At 43.1% G+C, this 19,445-nt stretch overlaps 1 protein-coding gene and 3 long non-coding RNA genes across 4 annotated transcripts in view; 3 read left to right on the forward strand and 1 right to left on the reverse strand.

Annotated features, from left to right (window-relative positions):
- Nucleotides 1-18,155, forward strand: part of LOC310671258 (ovomucoid-like) — a 30,966-nt gene extending 12,811 nt beyond the window's left edge. The window contains exons 5-9 of the mRNA XM_083427003.1: nt 10,850-10,915; nt 13,546-13,632; nt 15,299-15,327; nt 16,036-16,145; nt 17,925-18,155. Coding sequence (XP_083283129.1) covers nt 10,850-10,915; nt 13,546-13,632; nt 15,299-15,327; nt 16,036-16,145; nt 17,925-17,979 — 347 coding nt within the window. The 3' untranslated portion in view covers nt 17,980-18,155. The remainder of the gene's footprint in view (nt 1-10,849; nt 10,916-13,545; nt 13,633-15,298; nt 15,328-16,035; nt 16,146-17,924) is intronic.
- On the reverse strand, nt 5,019-6,447 carry LOC310669875. The gene is made up of 2 exons (XR_014507441.1): nt 6,386-6,447; nt 5,019-5,168 (listed from the first exon to the last, which is right to left on the reverse strand). It is a non-coding gene; the product is annotated as an uncharacterized lncRNA (long non-coding RNA).
- On the forward strand, nt 7,198-9,008 carry LOC310669878. Its single transcript, XR_014507442.1, has 3 exons — nt 7,198-7,320; nt 8,209-8,237; nt 8,952-9,008. It is a non-coding gene; the product is annotated as an uncharacterized lncRNA (long non-coding RNA).
- On the forward strand, nt 9,018-10,608 carry LOC310669881. Its single transcript, XR_014507443.1, has 2 exons — nt 9,018-9,061; nt 10,378-10,608. It is a non-coding gene; the product is annotated as an uncharacterized lncRNA (long non-coding RNA).
- Nucleotides 18,156-19,445: the final 1,290 nt, after the last annotated feature.

Consider the following 19,445-nt stretch of genomic DNA (forward strand, 5'->3'; position numbering starts at 1 on the left):
CGCAAGTAAGTGCTGCTTTTGTGAGGGAAAGACATTTTTCAAGCACTCAAAATGCATAGTAACACAGGAAGCTGCCTTACGCTCAGGGCCGGCCCACCCATGAGGCGAGCTGAGGTAGCTGCCTTGGGTGCAGGAAGCCTAAACAGTGGTGCTGCTAGTGGTGAAATGATGGCAATATGTCACAGATATCTCATGAGATCTCATGGAGCGCATTGTGAGATGTCCACAGCAGTTTTGGGATCACAGTAAGGGAGGCTTTGGTGAGGATGGCACTGTGGCGGCAGGGCAGGGTGACACCTTCCCACTTTGCCTCAGGTAGCAAAACCAGTCCACAGAGGGTCCATAGCCTGTCAACTTTCTCCTCCTTAGGCTCAGTGTTGCCCTTTTAGAACTCAGCAGGAAGGATCAGTGGACCAGACTTAGTTGGCTTTGGCTGTCATTGGCTCTTCCTCTGCCTACTGCTGGTCTTCCTGTCTTCCGCTTTCTCCTCTGCAAAGCTACACCACTGCAGCAAAACTAACCCTTGCTCTTTCACATGTGGCTATCCTGAAAAGCCAAAGAGGCATGTGGTTTCACTCATTGTTCTCTGGGTCTACCTACCATTTCATCAATAGGACTTCAGTGAGTAGAAGCACCTGCCAGAGGCCTGATATAAAAAATACACTGAACCCACCATAGTGACCAAAGCTAGTTTTCTCATGTGACGGAGCAGGAGAAGGATAAGGAAATGTTGGAATTACGGAAGTGAGTGGCAGCTGGAAAGAAGGTGTCTGACAATAGTGGTTTGTTTGAGAATGTGTGAGAGAAAGGATTTGAAAGGAGTGCTCTGATGGTGTTTCCTGCTTGGCAGGGGGTTGGACTTGATGGCCTTTGTGGTCTCTTCCAACTCTATGATTCTATGATATTTATGCTGATTGATTCTGGAAGCTGTTATGTTTTCTTTCAACAAAAAAAGTACAGTTGCTCTAAGGATCCAGAGGCAGCCCAACCTGAAATACAAGGGAATTACACAGCATATACAATGATGGAAAAAAGGAGAGGAAACGTATCAGAACTAACCTGTCAGAGTGCCAATTCTCCAGTGCCAAACAAAACAATATGATGCAAAGCCTACAAATGTCACATTTGTTGCTTTTGAATTCCCCTTGCAGTCTAAATGTCAAGGAGGGAATAATTCAACAGGGTCATTTACTTTTTCTGCAGGAATATGGTCATGGGTATCCCAAAGGAGCATGCACCAAGGAGCTTAATCCCCACTGTGGCTCTGATGGCATCACCTATGACAACAAGTGTCTTTTCTGCAATGCATATATGTGAGTATACATTTCACTTATAAAGTACAAATTGAAAAGAGTGAGCAGAGCTACTTTGTAGGCAGCTCAAAATTAGTAAAATATTTGAAGGAAATGCTACAATGAATCCGTCTTCCATTTTCATAAATATTAACGGTAGCCATATTGGCCTATAAGAAAAATAAATAAATCCCTGGTGGGGCAATAATACAGTTATTGCAAAGGTAATAATGACCTAATACAGGTGTTGCCCTAATGTGAATTTTGGAAATGCTAAATCTCAACTCAACTTAAAAAATAAATAAATCTGACATAAAATGACATTTTAAAAAGGAGAATATTTTACAAAGTCGTGCTGCAGCAGAGATATGCAGCAATAATTAACTTGCCTTATTCACCTATCATGGTGCCAGGTGGGGGTGGAATTTCAGGTTAGTTCACATTTTAATGCAAAATTACCTAATTCACACTTCACAAAGCAATACACAAACAAAGCTATCCTTCAAATTTCACGTCTTTAACTTTTGTGATGCAGTTTAGCAGCTTAAAAAAAACTGCAAATTATCTCACTGAGTTCCTGGTTTTGTTTTTCCTTCATCAGCGCAAGTGGAAGAGTACTGAGACTGAGACACCTTGGGGAATGTGCTAAAGACTAAGGAACATCTATTGAGGGAAATGTCCCTTTCTCTTCATACCTCACTCATACCATGACCACAAAGAAATATATTCTTCCTTCTGCTTATACTTTGCATTGCCAGCTAGGGAATATCTGGCAAGATCTTTATTTGATTAATCAATAAATATGCTAAGCAGCATTATCAGTCTTGTATTGTTCCCTTGGGACAAACATCTCTCAGTATATTTATTTATGTTCTGCTTGTTTAGCCTATTATCTAATTTTTTAAAAAATAGCCCGCCACTTTTCAGCACCACGCAGAAAGGTAATATATTTATGGAATTTTCGGGACAACATAATATTTGGAAGTTTGTTAATAATTACACACCGAGAGAAAGAGTAAAGCTAAACACTCAGCAGAATTTACTCAAGATAAATATACTTCAGACTGTTAGATTGCCTGTCAATATTATTTGCACTCATGCATACATACATACATGCACACACACACACACACACACAAAACATCCCTGCTTGTAGAAAGGCAGCTTATTAGGGAGATATCTAAGGTAGACCCCTTCTAGTATGCATTGACCACGGATTCATTAGGGCAAATGGAGCCAACCTCAGCCTCCTTCCCCCTGACTGGCTTCTTACTTACAACCACCCAGCAGATGTGATTGGCTCCAAATCCATCAATTGTTGGTTTCCCTGTTTTGTGCTCTACCAGTCCCAATGGGCACCAGTTCCTACTGCTGGCCTGCTACCTATGAGCAGGAAGCATTCTTCATGAGAAGACACTGATAATGGTAGGCTTTCCCCTTTGAATGGGGGTTGGACCCAATCACTTATAAAGCTGGGACAGTATAGTGTGTTTGTGTCTAATTTTAAGAGACCACACAGATAGAACCCATTCACACACACTCATATTTGTTTAGCACACAAAATATTCCCCCTCATGTTACTATTGGATTAGGAAACCTTCAGATTTTGATGTAGGTGTTTAAAAACTATCCACACCAGCACAGCCCCAGGAGATTGCTATCAGCATGGCAGATGTACCCAGCTTGTTAGCCAACAGACTTAGGGGAAAGGCTGGCTTATAAAGCGAAGCTTCCACTCTCTTCTGGTTGGTGGTTAACCCACCAGGTGGACCTCCCCCCCTCCCCCTCCCCTCCCTTCAGGAGCTGCAAGCACTCCTGAGTCATCTTGGAACTGGGAGGGGTAAGATAAAATGTGTCCCCCTGAGCTACCTGCAGGAACAACATTTTTGGAACACTTTCCATGTGCACCAGGGGGACTATCCAACTTTTATTGCTAAATTTACTGCCTATCATTGTGTAGCCAAAATGGCAACACACATACACAACCAGCAGATTTGGGGGCATCCTGAGATTTTCAGAAGTACAGAACATCTGAGGTGGAGGGGAACCCCCTAAGGTGAAGACAAATGGCCCAAGCATCCCAGTGAGCAATGGAGGATGGTCTATTGGGAAAGCAGGGCACGGCCTCGCCAACCTCAGTCTGCTCTCACAGCCCCCATCTTCCCACCTTCTTACTTACAGTCGGCCCAGGTGTCAGGAGGTTGTGCAGGTGCCAGGCCCTGTGACTGGTAGGGTCTCACAGGACTGGGGCCTTCTTGAGTTTGGCCTGGAAGGGCAAGGCACGGCTGCACAGGTGAGGCTTGACAGAAGACTCGTAGCACCTGGTGGCAAGGGCCAGGAGGGGTATATAAGACCAGCAGTTTCCTCAGGCTCTTTGCCACAGCAACACACTTCCCACCTAGCTGTGCTTCGGCTTCCTGACTCCTGGTATCCTGACTCTTGGAGCCTTGGCTTCCTGACTCCTGGTTTCCTGACCCTCAGACTCTTGGCTTCCAGACTCTTGGCTTCCGGACCCCTGGACTGCTGACCCTGGACTGCTGATTCCTGCTTCCCGACCTCTACCCCGGTCCCGACGTACCAAGACAGGTCACTGACTGCCTGTAACCCGGACCGTGACACCAGGATTGCTATTATTATTATTTACCGTATTCCACTTATACACCACCCTATATCTGGAGGTCACAGGGCGGTTTACAACAAGACCACAACATATAAAATCAAACTAAAAGCAATAACCCAATAACCCACCCCCCCCCAAGTACCACATTCGAAAAGGGTGTTGGATGTCAATAAGATCAACCAAAGGCTTGGTTAAAAAGGAACGTTTTTGCCCAGTGCCTAAAGGTGAGATGTGGACACCAATGGAAGCACCTCATGCATTGCTTTTATATGGGACTGGAATGCCCAGAGAGAACTTATGGGAAAGAGTAGAAGAAAGAGATAAGGCTGTTGATCTTCACACACACACACACACACACACACACACACATATTGGGGGGAAGGGAGCGGAGACGGGGAATGGGAAATATGCATTTTATAACATTTAGGCTAGGTATTAGTTGGTGGCTTGCAATGCAGTGGGGTTCTTTCCTCCTGCTGCATTTCAAGTCATAATTTTATGTTGCTGTACACACCAGAGAAGGGGAGGGGATACACATTAGTTGTTTGGTTTCCGCACAACAGAAACTCTCCCCTAAACTTTCTGAGGTCTCTCTAAGAGCTGTATGGAATTGGGAATATAGAACTTCCTGTTACGTTGGTCTCATGTTTTCCAGGCCAAATTGCCCACCCCAGTGCTATGTCTACCTCAACCTAGGCCTTATCCTACTATCTCAAATACATCATCGTTTTGTTTCTCTGAAGAAACAGTCTCCCAAAAAGTATTTGTTCTATGTCTGTTGTCCAACATGCCTTCACATTTGCCTGGCAGTAACTCCTGAATTATTGTTCTCAACATCCATGGCCGTGTGTTATTTCTCTTTCTCTCCCTCTCTGCTTTTCCCCACTTGCTCAAATCTGCTGACATGTATGCTACTGTGAGTGACACATTCTAGGAAAGGATAAAATATCACACTGGACAAAAATGCTTTCTTCCTGAGGTTAAAGCCCTAAACCCTACACAGACCCTCAAATATACATGAGCCAGGTATTGAAAGAGAGAGCAACCATAATAACAATGCATTCCATGGCGCAAAATGAGACATTATAGGAGAGATCAAAACAATACAAGGTTGCAGGTTAGAAATCTTTAATGGCGAATCAGACCTTATTTTGCAACATTTGCTATTAGAGTATAAGGCAAAGAGGTCTCTTGGAAATCTGTCAAGTTCTCAGCACGTTCCCAAATGTTGGAGCGACAGAGCCCCTTTGCTCTTCCTGGAAAGAAAAAGGTAACATATATTGAAATTATTACTGTGGGTAACTGGAATTGTAAAACAAAGTTATATAAATTTTCTTTTCTATTTTAAGAGCAGCTCTTAGTTTGAGAAACACAATAACTTGCATTCCATCTTGTCCCCTAGAACTGCAAGGGAACATTTTGGTTCCTAATGTAAGCCATTTTCACCACAGAAAATCAGTCAGAATTCTGACTAGTAAAATCTTCCCATTTCAATAAACACAACAGACATTGCAAGTGGAACTGTCAATATGAGCAGCGTTGTTTCGGAATACCTTACTTCAGCAACATCTGCACTATGCAGCAGCGTACTTTGTTAAAGGTCCCTTCAGAGAGCTACAATTCCCAGAGAATTCCTTATTGCACGGAACTCTGGGAATTGTAGTTCTGTAAGGGGAATAGAGTTTCCTAACAACTGTCAGCTGCAAACAACAGACTACACTTCCCAGGATTCCTTAGGAGAAACCATAGTTTAAAGTGGTATGTATAGTCTGGGTGATGCCATAGTTGCTTGACAAATCATGGGTTGATCAGTAACACAGACACCATATTTTTGTGAGAGTTTACAAATTAGGAAAAAACTTCAAAGTATAGTCTGGATTAGGGGTCAGCAAACTTTCTCAGCAGGGGGCCCTCAGACCTTGTGGGGTACTGGACTATATTTTGGAGAAAAAAATGAACGAATTCCTGTGCCCCACAAATAACCCAGAGATGCATATTAAATAAAAGGGCACCTTCTACTCATGTAAACCACACTGATTCCCGGACCATCCATGGGCTGGATTTAGAAGGTGATTGGGCCGGATCCGGCCCCTGGGCCTGAGTTTGCCTACCCATAGTCTGGATGGAAGCATGATTATGAGACCATATTTTTATGCCTTTCAACTGACAAAAGTGAATCAAGGAATTTGAATATGTGGCTGTATCCCAGCTCTGGAGAATCGCTGTTGTTGTTGTCGTTACCTCACACATCTGCGTGGGTTGCCCCAGCCACTCTGGGCAGCTTCCAACAAAATATAAAAACACAGTAAGGATATATGTATGGTGACTTACTTCTCATCCTACCAAAACATTCCCAGTGTCATCGTAAGTAGATATGGAACAGTTTGGAGGTTTTGAATATATCTTTCTCTTCTATCATGTTATCATCACTTTAATTTGTTTTATAAAAAGAAATAATTATTTCTATACGTACCGGACATTAAAGCAGAAATTACACTTGTTGCCATAGACCTTTCCATCAGAACCACAGTGAGGATCGGAAGTGTGGTTTAATCAGAACATAGAATAGCGCTGGTGGATCGTGCCCATGTCTCTTCTGTCCCAGCATCCTGTTCTCACAGCTGACAAACAGATGCCTATGTGATACCTGCAAGCAGGACCTGAGGGCAAAAACAATGGACCCACCTTCTGTTTTCCCAGTAACTTGTATTCAGAAGAAAATGGCCTCAAACAATGGAAATCCAAGATGCTCACGCCATACATTCGTGGCTTGTTTTCTCCTATCAAGCAAATCTTGTTTCCCCTATGCTTGTTTTCCACTTCTGTAGTTTTAATCAATTTGAAATAATAAGTGTTTGACGTATATAATGTGTTTGTATTGCTTTCTGGGACAACAATACCTCTTTTATTTTATGGCTTACATGCTGAACGAGTAAGGCTCCTTTGTTTTTCTTTGTACTAAAACAATTGCCTATGATCAAAAGAATCCCAACATTTCTAAAACTGTTTTGTTTGTACCTCATTTCTTGTGACCTGCAACAGCAATGTCATCATCACACCAGAAGCCGTAGTTCTTAAGGAGCAGGTTGCCAAATGTTTATTGCATACACGTGGAATGTGCATTGAAAGGGAAACCATTAAAATTGGTACAAGACATTGCAGTCTTGTGTAATCACATTTGCATGTGTAAATATTTCTCAGAAATTGGGAGATTTCATCATCAAGGCTGCAGAAACTTCCATAAATACATGGAAGAGATACGAGACCTCATCCATAACCAGTGGAATCTGAAAAGCATCTACTGCTTGGAAAAGCACTAACAGGCCAACAGATCCAAACCCACCAGCAAAATCATGAAGCCAAGCAGCTTTCTCCTCCTCACTCTGATGGTCTTCTTTTTGTACTCAGGTGAGTAATATTTCATATTGCAAAATTTCTCTTTCTTGGAGAGGTGTAGGGACCAAACAGTCCACAGACTATTCATGTCTTCAGATGAGTGTAGGAAGGCTCTACCTGTGTTGACTAAATCCAGTTAAAATCTCCCTGCAAACCATGGTGTTCACTGTCTGAAAGCTTACGGAAGGAGGGGACATTGTTGTTAAGCATAGGGACACTGGGGGCAGGGACACACATCCCCCCAAAACACATACACACTTGAGCCTTCCCACATTCTTTTGGGCACTGAAACATGTCTGTTCTCAAGGTTCCTCATATATGAAATGATACATGCCAGGAAGAACCAGAATGAATGTCTTGCTATGTTAAATTTACTCTATCAAATAAAGATGCTGTACATCAGGGCTCTACATTGCACACAGCGCCCACCACTTTTCACACAATAGGAGCCTTTTTGAAAGCTGAAGCTCAAAACACAAATGCCCCCTGAAGCTACCATGTACCCTCTTTTCTTCATGGTCTCCTCGTGGCTCTTGTGACATAAAAAGTGGACCTAGCCATGATTCTAAACACGCAAAGCACCACAGCCAGGCATTCAAGGGAAATCAACAGAACTGGGTCCCAGTTAGTTATGGACTAAACCAGTATATACAGTTATTTGTATTTAGTGTAGTTAACGGACTGAACCATTTCCCATTGATTTGATTGTCTTCCTATCCATGCTCAGTGGCATTTGAAGGAAATTGCATATTGCCAAGGCACTTTTTAGGATAACATAGGATGTACAAGATACAATGCACCCCACTTTTCAGTTCCTAGAAATAAATGTTATCAAATGGACTATTATGCAGCATATGGATTTGCGAAATAATGTTCACATTTTCTGTGTTTTGCATCTAGATGTTGTTGTGAAAGCATCATTTGAAAAGGTAAGTGGGAAATCATTTATTCTTATGATAGAACATGGAAGTAGCATGGAGTTAAGATAAGTGAATTTATACTTCTTTTGGAATTTTAAAATATTCTCTCTCTCTCTCTCTCTCTGTGTGTGTGTGTGTGTATGTGTCAATTTTTAAAATAGAATTTAAAATACAGGCAACAAAAACACATCGACACAAATATAACATACAAGAGCTGGGTTTTTCCCAGGATTTCACATCTCTAATCCCACCCCTTTAAAAGTTGGTGGTATTATTATTAGTTCCAGTTGCTACCCACAATTTATAAGAGAGTCTCAGCTTGTGTTCAGTAGTAGCCTAGTGGGGTTATTCAGTTATTACTAGGCAGACCGCCCAACTTTGCAGGCATATTATTTGGCCACTGTCTTAAGAATCCAGGCACTCACTGTGTGTTTTTTTAAAGTATTTTTTTTTTGCAAAAACAACCGTTAAATGTGTCTAGCATGAAACCCCTAGAGATGCTCACTCGCAATTTGGCAAGATTAATCTTCTCTGAGGGGACTACCATGTCTGCAAATTTTGTTTCACAGCATGAAAAAATTTGTACCTGTTCTAACCCTGCAATATTTTAAACTTTAAGGTGTCTTGCATGAAATCCCTGGCACTGACGATCTATAATTTGACAGGTGTAAGCGCCCAGAATGGGTAGTCCAAAGGTTAAGCTGTTGTGTCCTTTGTCTTCAGAAATATTGCAAAGGGTATCCAAAGCCAATATGCACCAAGGAGTACGAGGCCCACTGCGCTTCTGATGGCAAGACGTATGACAACAAGTGTTTCTTCTGCAATGCATATATGTGAGTATATCAAAGAATCATGCAGTCTAAAGGACCCCAAGAGTCATGTACTCCAACCTCCTGGAATACAGGAATCTCTCCCCCCCCCCCCCGACATCTTTGTTGGAAGTTAAAAAGTACATGATTATATTTGCAATAAGCATGGTGAGATGTAAATAAAAATAATGGAAAAGAAAAAGAGAATCAGCACCCATGTAGCAGGAAAGTCAAGCAGGGGGACACCCCTCCCCTGGGAAGTGCAGGAATCATTTTGCAGAATGTCAGGTTCTAAGCCATGGCCCTGAGTTCTGTGTTGCTTATGAGGCCCAAAGGAACATGGTGAGCAGGGCTAATCTGTAGGTAGCCCTGAATTTGAAGATGGAGTGGATTGGGAGGGCTATTCACATGCACCACCCTCCTGACACTCTTATTGCTCCCGCTAAGAGTGATGGGGGGGGGGCAGGGGAAATATGCCCAAAAGGGCTCTATTGCCATCCCACCAGGCCAGACACAACGCAAAAGGTAGTAGGGTTGGCCCAGAAGAAAAATAACCAAAAAAGCCATCAGGGAATTAGGGGATAAAGGTAAAGGGACCCCTGACAATTAGGTCCAGTTGTGACCGACTCTGGGGTTGCAGCGTTCATTTTGCTTTATTGGCTGAGGGAGCCGGCGTACAGCTTCTGGGTCATGTGGCCAGCATGACTAAGCTGCTTCTGGTGAACCAGAGCAGTGAACGGAAACGCCGTTTACTTTCCCGCCGGAGCGGTACCTACTTATCTACTTGCACTGTGACGTGCTTTTGAACTGCTAGGTTGGCAGGAGCTGGGACCGAGCAACGGGAGCTCACCCCGTTGTGGGGATTTGAACCGCCGACCTTCTGATCGGCAAATCCTAGGGTCTGTGGTTCAACCCACAGCGCCACCCACGTCCCACAATTAGGGGATAGTAAGAACATTATTATGAAGGCCTACATTACAAAGGCCTACACTAGGTGTTTCCTTAATGTGGATCTTGGAATTGCTCTAGGAAAAGTCTGAACATTTGCTCCTGGAGAAGTTTGACACAGATGTACGATGAAGGCGGGAGAAGGGGGAACTTCTACAAATGGTAGACCTGAAAAGAATATTGTTCTTTCTTGCTCTATATTGGCTAGGCTGACAGGAAGCTGTTTTCCAGGATCTCAGACAGGATTCCTCCTCAGCCCTTTCCCATCCCAAAGACAAAGAGCAATGATGGCATAAGCTTTCTCACCTATATAGTATTTCTCTTTAAGGAGTTATAATGAAAGCTGCATCTTATGAATTCTCATATTTATTTACTTCTTTTTTTCTCATCAGCGAAAGTGGAAGAAAGCTGAAACTGAAATACAAAGGAGAATGCAAAAAAGCTTAAGATGCACAAGACTATGAAACATCAAAAAAAGAAGTCCCATTTCTTTTTAAGCTCCACTCATTGCATCACTACAAAACAAATCCATTCTTCGCTTTGCTTATCCTCTGTGAGCCAGTGAATATCTCGCAACATCTTAATTCGGTTTATCAATAAATAAGCTCAGCAACATTATCAAACTCTCCATACATTTATTGGTGTATTATCTTTTCTTAAAATTATTGTATGATTTGGACAAGAGATTGGTGTCGAAGTTTCTTACTAATAACGCACAATCAGGGAACTGAGCCAAACAATCAGTGGAATCTTCTCCCTTTCGACTATGACATTTCTGAGTTCTGGCAATTGAGTTCTGCAGATTAAAAAAACCCATCCCCCTGCTATGATGCATTTCTTTTCTTTTCTATTGGTTTTTAATAGGGGGGGAAAAACAGACAGAGAAAATTCAGTTGCCATCATATGAATTGATATATGCCATTCAAGTGGGTACCCAGCTACAACATTGTGCTAGCAGAAGAATTAATGTTAATGCAATGGGATTTCTCTCCCCCTTGCTTTCCCCACCTTGGTGTCCCACTGTGACGCCTATGTGGCTCTGCTGGATTTTGGAAATCCCTAGGGCAGGTTAGGCTATGCAGAGGAGGAGGAGGAAGAGGAGGAGGAGAGAAAGGGAGACGGTTCTGCTGCCCAAGGGGAACATAAGAAGCAGCTGCTGGATCAGGCCAATGGCCCACCAGATCCATCATCCTGTTCTGCATATGTCCAGTTGCCAAGTTCATTCATCTCTGAGATGCAGCAGCCATCTTGTTTTAGTGAGAGAGAAAAGCAGAAGAGCTCCTCACTTTCACAGGTATTGTTCCACAAGGAAATCTCAACAGAGCAGAGAAAATAGTGTCCGCCCATCAGCCTTTGCAACTGGAAGGCAATGCAACTGCTCATCAGAATATCTGCTTATGGCAGGGAATGGCAGGAAGTACCCACATGTTGTGCAAACACTGATAAAGTGTCAGGCTTCAATCCTATTCACTCTTCCTTGAAAGCAAAGCCTTACTTCATAAGGCTTAATGCTTAGGATCAGGAGAAGCGCCTCTGAGGGAAAACGTGGGACATAACTCAGCCAAGATTTGGAAACCTCCAAACTCTCTGAACCCAAGGTCCAGACTTTCTCCTGCCAGCTTCTTGTTGTTCCCAGGCTTCAATCCTATTCACTCTTCCTCGAAAGCAAATCCTTACTTCATAAGGCTTACTGCAGAGTAAAAATGCATAGGATCAAGAGAAGCACCTCTGAGGGACAAAGTAGGACATAGCTCTGCCAAGATTTGGAACCTTCAATACTCTCCGAACCCAAGGTCCAGATTTCTTCAGTCAGCTTCTTGTTTCCAAAATTGGCCAAGATCTATCATGTAAAACACATACAAACTTATGAGGGAAATTGACCAGAGAACTGCTATTGTGGTGAATTGGTGTGGACTATACATGGGTGGCTAATAAGCAAAGGCATAAGGGCTGGAGAGAGACGCTGGGGTGATTAGGAAGGAGACAAAGCAGAGTTAATGCCTCACAATTGTAGGTGCGACTCCTTAGTTCTATAGTTTTGCTGAATGATGGTTGCATCATCCTTCTTTTTAGAAGTATCAAGATCTTTCCAAACCACTGTGATCTCAATAGAATGAATATTGTTACCAAAGTCGAGTGTCTGCCCCTTTCTCTGCCAAGTGGTGGCAAAAGCCCATGGGGTCCCAGGCGCCCACACAGGGTCTGTGTTTCTTTGGAGAATTGAGGATGCGACAGAGACTGTTGTGGCTTTAAGAAATATGTTTTCTTAAGCTATATACACCTTCAATCTGCATGGAGGGAGTCCAGATCTTACAATTATGGCCATTTCAAGAGGCACTTGTACCCTACAGCAGCAAAGGCAGCCTTCAGACAGCCTTTAGACAGCCTTCCCAAGATGGATTCCAGCTCTTCTTCCTGCTTCTTCTTCCCAGCATCCTTTGCTTCCAGACTCCCTTTTCCTGTCACCTCAAACATACACTCCATCACCTTGTTAACATCCACATCGTGGATTCTTCCATGATGGCCCATCAAAGCCTTTTCTCATGTTAACAGGTTTGCTCTCTGCTAAGCCAACCAGGCTGGTTTGGATAAGACAGTCCAGGAATTCTCTGTCTGGCACAGCCCTGCAGCTTGTATTTTAATCCATATCCCAATTAATCAAAATCCTAGCATATAGTCATTTCTAGGGTTTTTTGGGGGGTGTCCCCTTTTAAATCTATGGCAATATGCTATTTCAAAGTGAATCAGAAAAATCGGGGAGGTGACCTTGGGTGAATACTCTGAGCATCAGAAGAACATAAAAATAGCATTGGTGGATCATGCCCATGTCTCTTCTGTCCCAGCATCCTGTTCTCACAGCTGACAACCAGATACCTATGGGATGCCTGCCAGCAGGACCTGAGGGCAAAAACACTGGACCCAGCTGCTGTTTTCCCAGTAACTTCTATTCAGAAGAAAATGGCCTCAAACAATGGAAATCCAAGATGCTCACGCCATACATTCATGGCTTGTTTTCTCCTATCACCAAATCTTGTTTTCTCTGTGCTTGTTTTCCACTTCTGGGGTTTTCAAATAATTAAAGATAATAGGTCTGTTTGACGTATATACCGTTTTTCTACTGCTTCCTTGGACAACCTTTACAATACCTCTATTATTTTATAGCTTACATGTTGAACAACTAGGGCGCTTTCCATGGGTTTTCATGATAGCGACATCTAAACTCCCCATCCCCGGAATATTTATATCTGAAATCAGTGTTGGCTAAGAATACATGTAACAAATTGTTGTTGTTGTTTTGTGAATACTATATGACATGCAATTTGTCACTGGAGTCTTTTTTCAGCCTTGCTTTGGCTTATGGTCAAGACAAGCTACTTTGCATGCAACTTCCTAAGCTACTGGTTTCCCCAGTAATAAATTAAATTATTTTTGGCGAATGCTATACGATATGCAATTTATCACTGGTGCCACAAAGATGTCTATATATTTAGGGAAGGAGTCCAGACCTCACTGCAGGCAGTGAAATCTGAGAAGCATCTACTGCTTGGAAAAACACTAAGAGGCAGACAGAACTAAACTCACCAGCATCATCATGAAGCCAGGCAGCTTTTTCCTCCTCACTCTGATGGTCTTCTTTTTGTACTCAGGTGAGTCATATTTCATATTGCATACGTTCTCTTTCTCAGAAAGGTGTAGGGACCAAATAGTCCATGGACTATTCATGTCTTCAAATGAGTGTAGGAAGGCTCCACCTGTGGTGGCCAAATCCAGTTAAAATCTCCCTGCAAATGTTGGTGTTCACTGGCAGAAAGCTAATGGAAGGAGGGGACATTGTAGTCAAACATAGGGACACTAAGGACAGGGACACACATCCCCCCAAAACACACACACACTTGTACCTTTTTCTCATTCTTTTGAACACTGAAACATGTCTGTTCTCAAGGTTCCTCCTATATGAAATTATACATGGCAGGAAGAACCAGAATGAATGCCTTGCTATTTGAGATTAACTCTATCAAATAAAGATACTCTACATCAGGGCTCTACATTGCACAAGGTGCCCACCACTATTCACACAATAGGAGCCTTTTTGAAAACTGAGACTCGAAACATTAATGATCCCTGAAGCTACCACCACCATGCTCCCTCCTTTCTTCATGGTCTCCACGTGGCTCTTGTGACATAAAAAGTGGACCTAGCCATGATTCTAAACACGCAAAGCACCACAGCAAGGCATTCAAGGGAAATCAACAGAACTGGGTCCCAGTTAGTTATGGACGAAACCAGTATATACAGTTGTTGTTCGAGGACCCGATCCCCGCGTAGTGGAATGAAAACACAAGGACACGTGATATAAGGTTAATGGGCAAGAAAAGGCCACAACTTTATTGATTACAGCAAGTGAAAAGGTATTGGCTTAGGCATTGGATTACGTCAGCTGAGTCTAAAACAAGGGGGGTTTATTAACCAGTAGGTCGAGCCTGTTGATGCTAATCCAACTATGGGCTCTCCCCTGATGTCACCGAGGGTCGTGCCATGGCCTCCCGCCAAGCAGGCATCAGACAGAATACACGACCGCCAGATTCCTTTAACGGAATACCCAAAATTGAAGGCGCAGGCGATGGCCACACCTAGCCCTTCAACACACCACAACACATTATTCCAATGCCTAACCTACCCACCAATACCACGAAAGTTGTGACGATTGCTACGAGGTAGGCAAAAAAAACAAAAAGCCTAATGCCAAATGGAAAAATTCCTACCAGCCCCCCCGGACAACCAGGGCAACCAACCTAAGGTCCATAGCAAGGCCAAAAGAAAACTGAGACCCTGAGCTCTAAGGGAGTGGAGGGTGGGTGATTCGCGATGGGACGACAAAAAGTGAGGCCGTAAGGCTGGTGCTGCAGCAATTTAGGCTGCTAAACACGCCCCCTCGCAGGCACCTCGCAGGCCCGTGGGCATAGGCGCCAGTCAGGTGAGTGGGAGGCAGGGGGCTAACGCCCCCTGCTTGAGGTGGAGTCTGGCTCCCAACCACAACCACTCCCCTCTCTTGCAGGAGGAGAGTCTTTATTTGTATTTAGTGTAGTTAATGGACTGAACCATTTCCCATTGATTTGCTTGTCTTCCTATCCATGCTCAGTGACATTTAAAGGAAATTGCATATTGCCAAGGCACTTTTTAGGATAACATAGGATGTACAAGATACAATGCACTCCACTTTTCAGTTCCTAGAAATAAATGTTATCAAATGGACTATTATGCAGCATATGGATTTGCGAAATAATTTTCACATTTTCTGTGTTTTGCCTCTAGATGTTGTTGTGAAAGCATCATTTGAAAAGGTAAGTGGGAAATCATTTATTCTTATGATAGAACATGGAAGTAGCATGGAGTTAAGATAAGTGAATTTATACTTCTTTTGGAATTTTAAAATATTCTGTGTGTGTGTGTGTGTGTGTTTATGAATGTGTCAATTTTTATAATAGAATTTAAAATACAGGCAACAAAAACACATTGACACAAATATAACATACAAGAGCTGGGTTTTTCCCAGGATTTCACATCTCTAGTCCCATCCCTTTTTTTAAAAAAAGGCGGTGGGATTATTATTAGTTCCAGTTGCTACCTACAGTTTGTAAGAAAGTCTCAGCTTGTGTTCTGTAGTAGCCTACTGGGGTTATTCTGTTATTACTAGACAGACCGCCCAACCTTGCAGACATGTTATTTGGCCACTGTCTTAGGAATCCAGGCACCCATGTGGTTTTTTTAAAGTATTTTTTTGCAAAAACAACCGTTAAATGTGTCTAGCATGAAACCCCTAGAGCTGCTGACTCGCAATTTGGCAAGATTAATCTTCTCTGAGGGGACTACCATGTCTGCAAATTTTGTTTCACAGCATGAAAAAATTTGTACCTGTTCTAACCCTGCAATATTTTAAACTTTAAGGTGTCTTGCATGAAATCCCTGGTACTGAGGATCCATAATTTGACAGGTGTAAGTGCCCACAATGGGTAGTCCAAAGGTTAAGCTGTCGTGTCCTTTGTCTTCAGAAATATTGCAAAGGGTATCCAAACCAAATATGCACCATGGAGTACCAGGCCCACTGCGGTTCTGATGGCAAGACCTACGGCAACAAGTGTGTCTTCTGCAATGCATATATGTGAGTATATCATGGAATCATAGAGTTAGAAGGGACCCTGAGAGTCATTTAGTCCAACCTCATGCAGTGCAGGAATCTCCCCCCCCCCCGACACCTTTGTTGGAAGTTAAAAAGTACATGATTATATTTGCACTAAGCATGGTGATGTTCAGTTTCTGTTAATTGATTCTCATGAAAACTTACAGATTCTGGCTTCACACAATTAACTCAAGGCAGTGTCAATTTACTCTTGGCAGAAAGCCAAGGTCTGCTTGACCTAGAAACTACTTACTCTGATTGGTTAACGACCAGCACTCAACTCTGTTATCTAGGAATGCTAGCACAGTTTGGTGTTAGGTGGGTTAGGTGTGTTAGGAGTAGGAGTAGGAGTAGGAGTAGGAGTAGGAGTAGGAGTGCTGTGTATGGTTAAGAGTGAGAGAGAAAGAAAGGATTTATTTTGCTTTGTTTTTGTATGTAGAAACTCTGCTGGTTTCTTTTCCCTTTTAATAAATCCTGTAAATAGTTATTCTGAGTCTAGCTGACTAGTCATTTCCACCGCAACTAGCTTCTTTGCTGTGCAGGAAAACTCTGCTACGTTTGGGCTAAAGCCATTAGAGCTATGCCTGACACTTCAAAGTTCCATGAGGTGAGATGTAAATAAAAGAATGGAAAAGATAAAGAGAATCAGCACCCATGTAGAAGGAAAGTCAAGCAGGGGGACACCCCTCCCCTGGGAAGTGCAGGAATCATTTTGCAGAATGTCAGGTTCTAAGCCATGGCCCTGAGTTTTGTGTTGCTTATGAGACCCAAAGGAACATGGTGAGCAGAGCTAATCTGTAGGTAGCCCTGAATTTGAAGATGGAGTGGCTTGGGAGGGCTATTCACATGCACCACCCTTCTGGCACTCTTATTGCTCCCGCTAAGAGTGATGGGGGGGCAGGGGAAATATGCCCAGGAGGGCTCTATTGCCATCCCACCAGGCCAGACTCAACGCAAAAGGTAGTAGGGTTGGCCCAGAAGAAAAAAAACCAAAAAAGCCATCAGGGAATTAGGGGATAAAGGTAAAGGGACCCCTGACCATTAGGTCCAGTTGTGACCAACTCTGGGTTGCAGCGTTCATTTTGCTTTATTGGCCAAGGGAGCCGGCGTACAGCTTCTGGGTCATGTGGCCAGCATGACTGAGCCGCTTCTGGTGAACCAGAGCAGTGAACGGAAACGCCGTTTACTTTCCCGCCGGAGCGGTACCTACTTATCTACTTGCACTGTGACGTGCATTTGAACTGCTAGGTCAGCGGGAGCTGGGACCGAGCAACGGGAGCTCATCCATCGCGGGGATTTGAACCGCCGACCTTCTGATCGGCAAGTCCTAGGCTCTGTGGTTTAACCCACAGCGCCACCCACGTCCCACAATTAGGGGATAGTAAGAACATTATTATGAAGGCCTACATTACAAAGGCCTACACTAGGTGTTTTCTTAATGTGGATCTTGGAATTGCTCTAGGAAAAGTCTGAACATTTGCTCCTGGAGAAGTTTGACACAGATGTACGATGAAGGCGGGAGAAGGGGGAACTTCTACAAATGGTAGACCTGAAAAGAATATTGTTCTTTCTTGCTCTATATTGGCTAGGCTGACAGGAAGCTGTTTTCCAGGATTCCTCCTCAGCCCTTTCCCATCCCAAAGACAAAGAGCAATGATGGCATAAGCTTTCTCACCTATATAGTATTTCTCTTTAAGGAGTTATAATGAAAGCTGCATCTTATGAATTCTCATATTTATTTACTTCTTTTTTTCTCATCAGCGAAAGTGGAAGAAAGCTGAAACTGAAATACAAAGGAGAATGCAAAAAAGCTTAAGATGCACAAGACTATGAAACATCAAAAAAAGAAGTCCCATTTCTTTTTAAGCTCCACTCATTGCATCACTACAAAACAAATCCATTCTTCGCTTTGCTTATCCTCTGTGAGCCAGTGAATATCTCGCAACATCTTAATTCGGTTTATCAATAAATAAGCTCAGCAACATTATCAAACTCTCCATACATTTATTGGTGTATTATCTTTTCTTAAAATTATTGTATGATTTGGACAAGAGATTGGTGTCGAAGTTTCTTACTAATAAGGCACAATCAGGGAACTGAGCCAAACAATCAGTGGAATCTTCTCCCTTTCGACTATGACATTTCTGAGTTCTGGCAATTGAGTTCTGCAGATTAAAAAAACCCATCCCCCTGCTATGATGCATTTCTTTTCTTTTCTATTGATTTTTGATAGGGGAAAAAAACAGACAGAGAAATAAGAGAAAAGTACACATTGAAAATTCAGTTGCCATCATATGAATTGATATATGCCATTCAAGTGGGTACCCAGGTATATCATTGCACCAGCGCAAGAATTAATGTTAATGCTATGGGATTTCTCTCCCCCTTGCTTTCCCCACCTTGGTGTCCCACTGTGTCGCCTATGTGGCTCTGCTGGATTTTGGAAATCTCTGGGGCAGGTTAGGCTATGCAGAGGAGGAGGAAGAGGAGGAGGAGGAGAGAAGGGGAGACGGTTCTGCTGCCCAAGGGGAACATAAGAAGCAGCTGCTGGATCAGGCCAATGGCCCACCAGATCTATCATCCTGTTCTGCATATGCCCAGTTGCCAAGTTCATTCATCTCTGAGATGCAGCAGCCATCTTGTTTTAGTGAGAGAGAAAAGCAGAAGAGCTCCTCACTTTCACAGGTATTGTTCCACAAGAAATCTCAACAGAGCAGAGAAAATAGTGTCCGCCCATCAGCCTTTGCCATTGGAAGGCTACTCAACTGCTCATCAGAATATACGCTTATGGCAGGGAATGGCAGGAAGTACATACATGTTGTGCAAACATCTGATAAAGTGTCAGGCTTCAATCCTATTTGCTCTTTCTTGAAAGTAAAGCCTTACTTCATAAGGCTTAATGCTTAAGATCAGGAGAAGCGCCTCTGAGGGAAAACGTGGGACATAGCTCTGCCAAGATTTGGAAACCTTCAATCTCTCTGAACCCAAGGTCCAGACTTTCTCCTGCCAGCTTCTTGTTTCCAAAATTGGCCAAGATGTATCATGTAAAACACATACAAACTTATGAGGGAAATTGGCCAGAGAACTGCTAGTGTGGTGAATGGAGAGGTGATGTTGGTGTGGACTATACATGGGTGGCTAATAAGCAAAGGCATAAGGGCTGGAGAGAGACGCTGGGGTGATTAGGAAGGAGACAAAGCAGAATTCATGCCTCAAAATTGTATTGCAACTCCTTAGTTCTAAAGTTTTGCTGAATGATGGTTGCATCATCCTTCTTTTTAG

This window comes from Podarcis tiliguerta (genome assembly GCF_965153285.1).
Source record: "Podarcis tiliguerta genome assembly, chromosome: 2".
Lineage (NCBI taxonomy): Eukaryota > Metazoa > Chordata > Lepidosauria > Squamata > Lacertidae > Podarcis > Podarcis tiliguerta.